Below are 13,559 nucleotides of genomic sequence, written 5' to 3'. Positions count from 1 at the left end.
AGAGGTGCTCCAGCCCTCTGGTCATCTTCATGGCCCTCCTCTGGACTCGCTCCAACAGGTCCGTGTCTCTCTCGTACTGGGGACGCCAGAGCTGGATGCAGTACTCCAGGTGGGGTCTCACAAGAGCAGAGTAGAGGGGGAGAATCACCTCCCTTGACTTGCTGGTCACACTTCTTTTGATGCAGCCCATGATATGGTTGGCACGTTGCTGGGTCATGTTGAGCTTCTCATCAACCAACATCTCCAAGTCCTCTCCTTAGGGCTGCTCTCAATCCACTCATCGCCCAGCCTGTATTTGTTCTTGGGATTGCCCTGACTCACGTGCAGGACCTTGCACTTGGCCTTGTTGAACTTCAGAGACTTGCACGGGCCTACCTCTCAAGCCTGTCCAGGCCCCTCTGGATGGCATCCCTTCGCTCCAGTGTGTCAACTACACCACTCAGCTTGTTGTCATTGGCAAAATTCCTGAGGGTGCACTCAATCCCACTGTCCATGTTGCCAATATGCTTTCATTTGGAGGGATATATTCAAGAAAAATATAGGATCATAAACTGATGGCAAAATTCTGACTTCAGTAGGCCCAGATTTCACCTACAGAGCACACTGAAATGTGTGGAGTCTTATTATCAGTGCCTTCTGCAAGACCAAGACTGGGGACATCAGTAAGATTTAAAAAACAAAAAAACAAAAAACAACCAAAACAAACCCAAACCAACAGTAGTAACAACAATAACAACAACAACAAAAAAAACCCCAAAACAACAACAAAACCCACAAAAAACCCAAACCCCAGACCTCCATCAACTTACACCAATACACCAAACCACACTAAACCCCAGCAAATTTCAAAATAGCAAGTACCATGAGGACTGGGTATGCTGGAAAGGAGAGAGAAAAATCAAGATGCTTTTACATTTAAGAGCATCCTTATGAGACTAGTGGCTCCTGGATTTTACTTCCAGAAGAAACAACTCTGCTCATATTTTCTTGCAAAGAGGATTATTGCCATCAATTATCCTGAGGGTGTCCTAAGAGATACAAGACATTACTAATTCTCTATTAAAAAGTCCTCTCCAGTTTGTAGAAAAAAGGCCAGTTGTCTATATTGCAGGGTTCTTCAAATTTCCAGTTAACTTTGCTAGGATTTTTTTTTTTTTAGTAAGCTAACAGTCAACTCAAGAACTGCATTTTATCAACAAGCTTTCTTTAATTCTTAAAGATGTCTTAGGAAACAAGTAAACAAACAAAATCCCATCTTTTCCAGTTGTTCTTAGTAAGCTCTCCTTTTTCTGATCATCTCAGAAGATTAGTGTCAGAGAAACGATTTTTGTGTCTTACAAAGAAGAGAAAACACTATGTTTCATACACAGTAATTTGCATTCAAAAAACTATGTAGCAGAACACAGCTCACTTGCCCAGGGAAAAAGAACATCTCTGGTATTGCTTTCCATCAAATTGATTTGATTTTCTGAATATGTCATTCTTCACTCACATAATTACCTTGTGAAATAAATCAGATAAAGTGTTGCCTCTTCCTCCCAACAAATATAAAAGTTACATGAATAGAATGTTACAGAATTGGAAGTGGAACAATATGAACATTTGAAAAAAAAATAATCAATGAGTCTTTTGCAATACTTGCTTTGTGAATGCTTTCTGAGTTTTTAATCATTATTTCACAATGTAGTTCCAAGATATGAAATCAATGGGATATTTTAGTTAAAAATCAAAACATTACAAAACCCAAATGAGGTACTAATAGATACATGCTTTCCTCTTAAAAAGAAAAATATTGCAAAACTTAATGAAAATGGTACTTGAGAGTTGAGGTGGAAACATCATCTAGATTTAATAATGTTGTTATGTCTGCATATGGCAGCTAACCTCATAAAACCTATGCAAATTTATGCCAGGTCTCAATAAAAAAAGCAATGTGGAAACCCCACACCATTTAGACTCCATTTACAGACCATAACAATTTTTTACTTGCTTTGGAATAATGAATCAAATAACTGACAGTTCTAAATAATAATTTTCTACTGTGATCCAAATAAAAAATGGGTAACTTTTTTTTCTTAAACATATATACTATAGTGCATTGCAGCTTCCTGGAAGCATTCTGATACACTGCAGCTTCCTGCAACTATTCTAACAGACCTTAGAGGCAGCAACACCGAGGTCGAGCAGGCCCTGTGAGGTCAGAACCCACATTAAACAGGAGCAGACTTAGACAGGACACTTGGGCATATATTAGCCTAAATAAAAGGAAAGACTTTTTTGGACCAAGAGTCTTTCTAATAAGACTGAGAACAGACTTCCTTTGCATAGGAATCCCCTATTCCTTTCTTCTCCCCCAGAAGCTGTTGATGTTGTTTCTACAGTTATCACCATCTTATCACCGTCGTCTTTACTCTAAAAATTTTTTCTGTGTATCTGAACTGACACTTATTCATGAGAAATGCTCTTAAAAAAGACAATGACACATGAAAGATGAGGGAGGTTTCTTCTTTCTCTTCAAGTAAAGACCACAAACAAATGGACATTGTTCAGTGCATTAACAGAATTCATAGCTTCAGCTTACTCTTAAAACAGATGGCACAGTTACCCCAACAATTATTCCTCCCTCTCAAAAACTGCAATATAAAAGCCAAGGTGTCTGGCATTGGTCAAAAATTCAGTCTGAAAGCACACAGAATAAAAACACGTTCACCTGGCAACTAGCAGAATGAGACTGAAATTTCCACTACAAACACTTACTCACTTTGTGGCAATACTAAGCAAAAGAAAATTGCAAAAACAATAGCAGAGAATACCAGCATAAGAAACTGAGTCCTGGCCTGTGAAATAATTTTTATTTTCATATTAAAAAATACCAATCATAGGAGAACTTTATCCAGAACAGACAACTATGGAATCTTACTGAATTATCCTCCCAGTTTAGGCAAGCAATAGCCAATTACTCAGTTTACTCTTGAATTATGCTGATTATTGTGTATTCCCTCCTCCTTTTAGCAAACCATTTTCTAAGCTGTTATTTTTAAGAAGATGCATTTCCTGTGAACAGATGTCATTAGACTAACTGAAATACTATTGTAGAACTATGTTGTAACTGGGATAAGAAAGCATGAGTAAGTCTTCTGTTTTTACTGTGCAAAAATTCCATTATTCTTCTACCATACTTCCAGAGTATTTGACGTTTCAATAGATCCAGCAGATAGGATTGTTACTCATTGCCTTTGCTGTTGTTCAAAAGAAGTTTGTGCTATTAATTTTAATTTTTATAGCACTATAAGCATGCAGCCTGATGTTATATTCCTTTGCACTGAAAATTTCCGTCCATTTAGCATCCATTAAAAGGAAACAGCATAAAGCAGAAAATAAACACTGGTTTGCTTTCTAGAAAACCATCAAATAATTCAGAACAAGAATCAATTTGCCACTATTTAAGAAACAGAAATTTTTCATCTGCAAAACAGACTAAGTTTTTCTTCGCTACTTCATTTGGCAAATGCATGTCTCTGTAGTTTTCAAATAAAAAGCAATATAGAACATGGCATGTTCTAAAGGTAAGAGGACAAAATAACTTCATATTTTCTTACCTTTGCATTATAGGGAATATAATGCTTTGATAAGGCTTCAGGAGTGTGCATCCATGTTTTGTCTACAGAAAAGCAAAACAAAAGCAGCACTGAATAGGTTATTCAATTGTTAATTTAACTATTACAGTATCTACCTGGAAAACATCAACAACCCTCCTTTTACTCAGGTAAGTATCTGTCTGAAATAGTTATTGGGGCTGGAGGTAAATGCAGTATATCTCACAACTTCCCAAACATTTACAGGAAAGAACCGGTTACTTCTCTTGGGCACATTTCCCATTTTAACCAACTTGATTTACCATAAGAATTCAAACTCCTCCCCCCAAATATATTTATTGGTCTAAGGTTGCTTGCTGTTTCTGCCTCAGATGGATATTTTCTGTATCCTGCTGTTGTTGTTCAAAGCACTGACCACATGTTGTGCTTCTAATGATGGGGTTTTGATTAATTAAGTGCTTTTTTTGATGAATTATCAAGAGATTAAAGGGACAAAGGAAATTATTTTGGAAAAATTATCAGAGTGATAACTGATAGAAAAAAGCCCTAATCCTTCTACAAGAAAATAGAAGCAAGTTGGATTGTGGTAACTGATTCAGAAGTTCAGATCTTCTTTAATCTTTCCTTACATATCCTATATGATTTTGTATATTTTCCTTTTAATGATTTTCACATCACAAGACTGCGCTATTGTCTGTCTTTTCCCACCGTACGTTTCATATGGTGACATGATGAGTTCATTATTTGTGAAATACATCTTCCCTCCTCCTTTTTAATGGCCATTTAGTGTTCTACATAATTTAAGGTGGGATTCCAAACATTAGAAAAAAAAAATCTTTTTATTAGAAGTTTAGAAAACAGTTTTTCAAAGTTTTCTGGTTGGAAAGCATTTAAGAAAAAAAAAAAGTACGATATTCCAAAACACTAAATTGTATTACCAACTGCATGAGGGATTCAGTTACACCAAATAGTATTTTACACTCCACACAATCAATATTTAGTAGTAGTTTCTAACATGAGACTACTCCTCTTTTAATTAGCATTAAAGTCATAAATCTGGAACTTTATTGAATTAAGTAACAGAATAACTCCTCAAAGCAAAATTATACCCTTGGATATTCACAGACAATTCCCTTCACCTTTAATGGGAGCTACAGTTATAGCAGTTACTAAGGTTTTTGTTAGTTACACAGAACAACAATAAAACCTTGTTCACTTCAAACTGTGCATGAGCAAAAGCTGTGACATTTGTTGACACTAAACCAATAACTAAATATTTCTGAATATACAGAAGCAAGAAAACAGTTAAACAGGATATTCACCATAGTCACCACAGTAACAGGATGAAAATTGCAAAGATGGAGGGAATTTTTTTCTTTAAGCAAATTTCATTCTAGATGACAGTAATGTTCAGGTCCATTAGTGAAAAGTGATATTATCACTTTTTAATTAAGGAAGCATGATTTGTCCATTCAGCAGCTCCCAAGAGTACGATTATGCACTGAAGTGGCTCTTCCTTTCAATTGTGGCTTGTGATTGGAATACCGGAACAGAGAACCACACTCGTTTTCCCAGAATGTTTTAAGACCTGAAACCTGATCTCTATTTTGAGTACAATATCAAAAGCTGATGTTACCCACAAGTAAAAAATAACAATTGGTGTCAATTAGGAATGTTAGAATAAAGCCTGACAACCCAAAAGATAACCATAAGCATTCTATTTCAAGTCAGTGCACTGCTGAAGGCCAGGCGAGCAGACTGGTGGTGGGGCTTGACTGCAAGTCCCAGACACAGAGGAAGCTGGCACGTAAGGCAGGACTGCTCTCTGTCCCATCATGCTTACTGCAGCAAAGACCTGCACAGTGCAAATTTAAGTCCGAAATATGCATTCACATTGTTAATGTCAGTGCTTTATTTCCCCATTTTTTACACGTCAACTGTTTACTAGCTTCAGCACGATACCAGCATATTTATAAAGACGTAAAGGAAAATCTAATAAAAATGCTACAAAATAAAACATTGAATCTCTTAAAAAATAACAACAAATAAACCCAAACCAAACAGTTTTCTACTCATTTCAGTGTCCAGTACTAGCACAAACAAGCAATAGGGCTGTAGCTTCTACAGCAATTTTACAGGCAGACAATTGACTACACAGGTACCAGTAAAACTAACTATTCCTTGCAAATGCTTCTTCCTCTGTTCTTCCCATCCCCAAGCAGGGCAAGTTCAAATCTGAAAAAAAGTGAATGAATTTGGGAGCCAAGTTTGAAATGCTTAGTTCAGCAGTCTTAATTCAGCAGCTGGTAATCTTCCCAACATTATTATTAGGTACAAAGCTTTACTTTAAATGTTTTTGTGAAATTATCCACTTGCCTACCAGCCTCCAACTGTAATGCCATAGGGATTCCAGCAAGGAATAACGCTGCTAGGAAAGTGTTTCTGTAACTGTTGGTACCCCTAGTTAGGGGGAAGATTAGGAAATATGGACAGGCACTCTCAGCTCAAAAGGAAATCAGTAACTTAGCAGGGGACCAAAAAGATGCCTGGATTCTATGATTCTTGTGCCATTGATTGAAACTAGTCAGCAAACAGCATTTCCAACATCCAGATGTAGATCTGCAGACACTGTGACATAGGTATTAAAGTTTTCCATTGACACTGGAAGCCCATTTCCCACAGGCAGGTAATAATTACAGCGCGCTGGCACTTTTGAAAGAACTCTTAACACTAAACAAAATCAATACAAGGTAAAATTCACATTGATAGCAAAGGTATGCAAAAAAATCGTGCAAGCTATTACAGGGAAGTTTGTTACCAGCATTCCCTTCTGAATTGTAAGCTCTGATTTCGGACTTACGCCACTCTCAGCAGCTGCTTGAAATACTGCTTACAGTTAGTTTGATTTCACAGCAGTTGAGAAATACCAAGTATCAGACATTTTGTATCCAATAAACCAGAAAAATATGAAAAAAGAAAACCTAGAAAACAGGTATTCGTTTAAATACTTGATGTAGATGTGGCTTGTGGTTTGCGTGATCCCTCACTTTTTAAATTAATTTTAAACGGGTTTTCACAGCTTTGTACTTAATTATTCATTCTAAAGCAACAAAGAAAATACGAAACCCTACAGTGAAAATCACAGTTCATATTATTATTTTATTAGTTACATAGCAGCAAGAGTTCTAGACACTTTATAGATAATTAAAACAGTAAGTCCTAAAGAAAGTACCAAAAGCCTAGATAAAACCAAAACTGACAACTGCATGCATCTAACAGTAGTAGAAAGTGAAAAGAGACTTGTGCTATCATTCCACATGAAAACTACACTTATTTTAGATGTTGTCTGAAGCTCTTAATCTAGGTTGCCTTAATATTTACATTAAAGTTTAAGGAAGTGCCCAATCATTTTTTGAGAATTATGAGTCTGAGCCATCCAAAGTCCATTAACACCCAAGTAGAGTTTAGCTTAAATGAAGTATGCGAGATTCTAGGAGGTAAAACCCTGACTATATGGTGGTTTTGCCAAACATACTGGCACTGTGTGGGAGAAAAGGTGGGGAAAAGGATCACCGTTCAGAATTCAAGGGCACAGGGTAAGCCACAGCCCTGCTTAAACCGAGTCAGTAATCCTGTAGCCTTACAGAACTCCTCCTCACGTGGATGGCATGCTAACTGTGCGGCACAGGCTTTTAGAGAGCCCCTGTAGCACCAGCACAGCATCCCTTCTAGTTTTTAAGAGAACTGGACTTGGGTGAGAGCTTCTTAGGTTTTGCTACCCGCCAGCATGCACTAGTCTGCTAAGGGCACTGGGAAAAGTGCATAAAATTAACATTTGGAAGACCCCAGGGTTTGACAGACTGAATTGCAAGGGTGGAGGCAGGGGGTTGGGCACTTTCATGGTCAGAGAATTAACTGCTTGGAATTGCGACTTCATTCTTTTCTAGTCCCCCTTGAATCATGCCAGCCCCTTTCCATTATAAAGGAAAGATTCTTTTACAGTCTGCATTTCACATCAAATGCTTGGTCATCACACAATCTAGGAGCACCAGTGTGAGCCATTTCAGAGGCCTCAGCGGTGTTGGGGAGAGCTGGGGAAGAGGAACGTGCTGACAAATCACACGCTGAAGTCAATAGACTCGGGGATTTCATAAAGTATCCAGAACAACTGTGCTGCACTTAGTGGAGGATGACACTAGGTTAGATAACAGCACAGCTGACCATTTATCTACCAAAAAGGAAAGCAATAACAGTGCCAAGAAATTGTTCTCCCTTTGAAATTAATTTCTCCACACATTACTGCCCGCAGATATTACAGAATGGATTTAGTAGAGAGGCATTGATGAACTACTTTCTAAATGGCAAAACAATGCTCAACATTGTGCAAGTTTAGTTAACTGCTTCCCTAAACCCCACTCTCATTAATTCATGCATGCTTAAAGTGGCTCTACTTAACTATGTTTCCAAAGCGTTTATCAAAGCATATGAGACCTAGTGGCCATTCCATTTAATATGATGAACAGAGAAAGACTCTGATTTAACTTTTTTTTTTAGTGCCACAGTGAAAATACAGTCATTTCTGGAAGGTGAAAACTAAAGTCTTTATTCTTTACTGAATCAAAATCTCTTTGACATCAATGGATGTTTTCCTTGCTAACAGAAGAGAAGAAATCTTGGAACTGTCTTTTCTTCCTGCTTTACAAAACTTGCTGGAAAGAAAGATCTTTTATGACAAGCAGCCTAATAAGTCACCTGAAGAAGACAGCATCCCACAAGATCAGTGCTACATCTAGGTATTAATGCCTCAGGGAAAATAGCTTATTTGCTTCAGTGTGTGTATATATGTATCTACGTATTTCATTTTTCCTAGATCATCTATTTTTGTATAAATAAAGAAAACCTTCACAATGGGACATACAAGAATTGTCACCCTGTTAAATCATTTCCTTTACCCTGCACAGCAACAGAAACAGGCGTGTTTTCACAAACCTCGCTTATGCTAGTCAGACAACGAGGTAGAATCTGTCTTCTTGACTACTGCAGGCAATGAATGAATTGATACACTGAGCCATGAGACTTAATGCTAGTTACCAGACTTTTCACCTAAATGCAATACCTAAACATTATTAACAAACATAAGTCTACCCATATTCTTCTACAATTCAGCTACAGTTTTGCTCCAACCACCTTCTAGAGGAATGACTGAGTACAATCTGTGTGTCTAACAACAGTAATTTCTTAAACTTATTACCAGGTTACTATGATTAAGCAATTGAAATTATGAGTCAGGTTCTGCCCTAAGCACATATATGCAAATATCCATCAATATACATAATTAAAAAATAATTACTTTTGTTATTTCTTTTTCTGTCTTTTTTTTTTTTTTTCCCAAACATAAAATGTTCTTTGGAGGCATATTTCGTCTTTGCCAAGACAACAGAGCTGTATATCCCTAGAAGAGAGAGAGCTTTGCAGAACACTTTGCCTTTCTGTGTTCTTCTCTCATAATATTGAGGACCTTGTGAATGGTTTTAAACAGCTGATTACTAAAATAGCAAAATGATATCATAGAATGCTGGGTTCGCATAGTTACAAAATGAAAAAAAAGTCTAGTATTTGCATTTCCTCCAATAGTAACTGCATAACCTATGCATTTTATAGCATATATTTTTAAGATATAGATGCTAGTATGTAGGTTTTGACAAGAAAGGAAAATAGGATCAAAATAACGTATTAGTGCAACTAACCAGTGATTAGCAAACCTTTGCTTTTGCACTTCTAATTTGTTGTTGTTAAGAACTTTTAACAAGTTCACCTTCCTAAATCAAAGGGAAAAACAAGAAGAAAAAAAACCCAAACTCTGAGCTATTTAGCCAGTACTTCTTACATCTTCTTGCCACAAGAAGAGCTACACTGTGTCTTTGATAAAAGCTTCTAGTTGAAGTTGAAAAAGAGATTACTGATATAGCATAATTTATCTTAAGTGATCACACTTTCACAAGTTTTCACTAAAAAGTATGTGCAGATCAAACCTCCAACTCCACCTTTCACTTCTGGAGTCAGAGTTCAGTCAACTATTCCAGTAAAACTATAAATAACTTTGGAAAAGTATCAATTAAGCTTGTCAAAAACTGTCAAAAAAGGCAAGTTTTTCAAGAATTTCAAACTGTTAAAGTACGAACATTATGTGTGTCAGTTTGGTACGGCAAAACAAAGGAAAAGGAACAGAAATGTAAATCTCATTACAGTTAAAATAGAATTTTAATTTTCTAATTCAGGACGATTAAAATAATGTAATAGAAAAGTTTAATTGGAACTTTTTTTAAAATGTCAATAAACAGGAAAGAGTAGAATGGAATGGCAGCAACCATTCAGAACAACTACAATATGCATCTCTGTAGCTTCCTCTTGCTTATGTACCTAACATACACCCTTTTATGTACCTAAAGGATTTGATTTCACAAAATAGTATTTTCCTGAGTGACTTATTTTGAATGTTCTTTGCCATTTTCCGACAGTTTTATATGACAAAGTCCTATAAAATGAAGCAGTCATTGTGATTCCTATCAAAGTATGGTTGGTACACATCCAAATTATTTCACAGAGAATAATACAACTTGTCTTTAATTAGACATTCAGCCAGTTAACTAGCAACGTACCTATGTAACTCAAGCATTTAGGTTGTAGCTTGGGGAGGTTATTTGTAATAGTACACTTGGACAAGAACTCTACATCGTACACTAGTAACAGCTTCAAGAATTTATTAACTTGTAGATCTCAAAAGATACGCTTGCCAAAGTGCGTGTGAATCATTTAACATTCTGTAAATGAGGCTGCATACATTCTAATAAGGTAGAAACCAAAAAAGCTTAAGATTCCTTCAATGCTGTTCCCATTCTAAAGTCAGTATTTAGGGCTTTATGGTTAAGCAGTGCGCATACTTTCTTGAAAGGAGCTCCTTAGGTTTTGCAGAAGCAACAAATAGTTATTGGGCTAAATACCGTCGTTAACTTGCCTAGAATATTCCTTAAAGGCGGCGATAGATAAGATTATTTCTGCAATACCTTTCCGAAGATAATGCAGATAAAATAGCCAATAGGAAATTATCCTCCTATTCTCATGTTAACAGGAAGAAAAATTCGGCTTATCTGCGCAGTGATCCTATAGAGATCGTGAATCCTATAGAGAAATTTTCCAAAGGGTACTCCTCATTTGTAGCTATGCATCCTCTAAAGACATACTGTAATCATTTCTTCCCTACAAAATTAGATCTGTTCCTTCTGCTTTCAGAATATAAATGAATACATACACAGTTGCATACCAATGCATGCAAACACACACATGCTGCAGGACTGGCCGCTTCCTTGTCCCACCACCAGAAGAAAATTTGGTCCTTGCCAAATGAGGGTAGCAACCCTTCAACTCTCATTGTTGGCATACTTGAGAGGGTACCTCCATAGCCTTATGACAACAACATAATAGTCAAACAATACTTTAAAAAATCATATTCAGTTACCAGTCCAAAAAAGGGACTTGGTCACTGAATATTGGTTTTCCATATGACCCTGCATTTTGAAACCCAAGGAGCAGTATTTAGAACACATAAAACCTCTTTAAGGGGAGGTATTACAAAAGTGTTAAAATAACTGATTTTAGCGTCAAGTGGGACTAACTGAATACAGAAATATTTGGTATACAAACAAGCGCCCTTTTTTACTCCCAAACTTTGCTCTTGAAAAAATTCTTATTTAAAAAAATCCTACAAACATCAAGCAGCAGCTCTTTTGGGGTGGGGGCAGAGGAGGAGATTTAGACCTAGTTTCGTTTTTTTCCTGGAAAGTGATGAGTGCTTTTATGAAAGGACAAAGTACAATCACAAGAATATCTGAAGACCACAATGAGGAAGATTGTGCCTACTTATATGCCTTTAAAGTCTATGAGTATCTACTCTTTCTTTATGTTTTTTATCATTACTGTTGATGTGGAGTCCAGCACACAATAGCCCGTTTGTTTAAATCGCTGATGTGAAATACACTCTCTGACAGCATGAAAGTATTTGCTTTAGGACTATACTTATCCCCTTCACCCTTTTGGGGCTTCACCTGTTGTCTACTCATTCAGAAGAAGAAGTATAAAATAAAACATTTGTCATCTCTGGAATGCAGCATAAGTTTACTATAAAAATAGAGATCATATTATAGCCAGTCCATTCACATAAAAGACCATCCTATAACCTTTGATTGCATTTTTTAATATGTCAGACCCTGCCCATTAAAAGCATCTGTCTTACACTTTCCTAAATGAGACTCATAAAAAGCCATTGCACAGAAAAGTTATTGCTGAAACTTATGATTTATGACAGGCTATTACTTCAATATATTCCATTTAGCATTATGAATATCATGTACATCTCATGAGCTGATAATGTGGCACCAATTACCAATTTTATGAACTGCTATCGTATGGAGAAAAAACATTAGAAAATTCAGATTCGCACATACAATAGCAGCAGTGGCATTGAACTTTGTGCCATATGTAAACTAAGGCTGACATTTATTCTGGGATGAAGGAGGACCATCGGGGTGTGATAAAGAACAAACTAAATTCAACTGTGATTTACACCCTCCACAACCTCACAGAAGTCCACTGGATTTCATGCATAATTCAGTACTAAATTTAGCCCAAAGTAGACATACGTACCTACATTTTTGTCAGTATTTTGAGACACTCAACAAGTTTCACTCTTTTACTCCCAGCAGATTTGGGTTACAGTCATTCTATATTTAGAAGTGCCTCTGTCTAGGATGAACAGTAGTTTTCTTTCACACTTCTGATGAGGCAAAAGCCCACAAATACTAGTTAATTTTTGTTTACTTATATGAACCAGTTCTTATACTAATGGCTTTGAATGGAAGGCCACAGAATCAGTAAAATGTGCCAAACTCATCCGGGAGAGGCACCTCCATTCACTAAAAAAATAACCAAACGAAAACAAAAACCCCCATAGTTAACACTTTCTGTTTTACGTATACAAATTACTTGTACACACAATCACATATAAATTAAGGACAAATAGCTAATTCAGTTTAGATACCACAACACTTATAATGAGAAAAATTTACATGAAAATACAGCATTTACAAAGATCTCTTACAGGCAAATTACATTAATATCCCTAAGCTACTTAAAAGAGAGACTGAAATTATCAAGATGCAAACATATTTCAAGACGAACAGACTTCAATCTGCCCTACAGACTTTTTGCACTACATTTCAAAGTGAGCATGCTACCACACCTGACATTAAAGGAAAAATTAAGAGGACTCTTCAGAAATCATGACCCAATCCTGGATCACATACAAGAGCAAGCTCCTAATACTAGGATAGATACATAAATGTTTTCACAAGCTTTGTCACAATAACAAAGCAGCAAGAACATATGCAATTTGCTTTTGTGGGAGAAGGAAAGAGATCCTTAAAAAAACTCAAACTATAAAAACTACTTCCACAGAGTATACTGCACTCGTTGATTAATGAACAGAAAACAGAGTATGCTTTTGTACAGTTTGTTCAGTCATATAATATTTCTGCAACAGAGATTTTTCTCCATAACACATGTAATTGGTAGTCCCACCAACTTGTACTTAAGTCAAGAGAAAGGCTATTTTACTTAGTACCTGTTCAAAGTTTTTTCATATTAAAACATGCAACTCCAGCAGGTGCTGATATCAGCTTTAAACCAGAAATTACCTTTTTTGTTAATATTGGCCCATAAAGTTTATTTCCCTGTTACACAAGCTCATGGCTAACTGAGGAGAACAGATATTGCAACTCAGACTGCTAAAAGATTCCATTTATTTATGATTACTTCTGCAAGTACTTCCTGAAACAAGGTGAATTTGTTTAAACTTCACATTTTCTTCTATTTTTCACTGTTTCATTTTAATTGTCATTATTAGGATGA

General features: G+C 36.4%; 1 protein-coding gene across 5 annotated transcripts in view; it reads right to left on the bottom strand.

Annotated features, from left to right (window-relative positions):
* GULP1 (GULP PTB domain containing engulfment adaptor 1) overlaps positions 1-13,559 on the bottom strand; it is a 165,505-nt gene that overhangs the window by 69,872 nt on the left and 82,074 nt on the right. For all 5 annotated transcript variants that reach the window (XM_030018370.2, XM_030018372.2, XM_030018371.2 and 2 more), the window contains exon 5: positions 3,600-3,661. In XM_030018370.2, the coding sequence (XP_029874230.1) occupies positions 3,600-3,661 (62 nt within the window). The remainder of the gene's footprint in view (positions 1-3,599; positions 3,662-13,559) is intronic.

This window comes from Aquila chrysaetos, chromosome 6 (assembly GCF_900496995.4).
Source record: "Aquila chrysaetos chrysaetos chromosome 6, bAquChr1.4, whole genome shotgun sequence".
Taxonomy (NCBI): Eukaryota; Metazoa; Chordata; class Aves; order Accipitriformes; family Accipitridae; genus Aquila; species Aquila chrysaetos.
The sequence above is the reverse complement of the archived record's forward strand: the minus strand, read 5'-3'. Positions and strand labels throughout refer to the sequence as shown.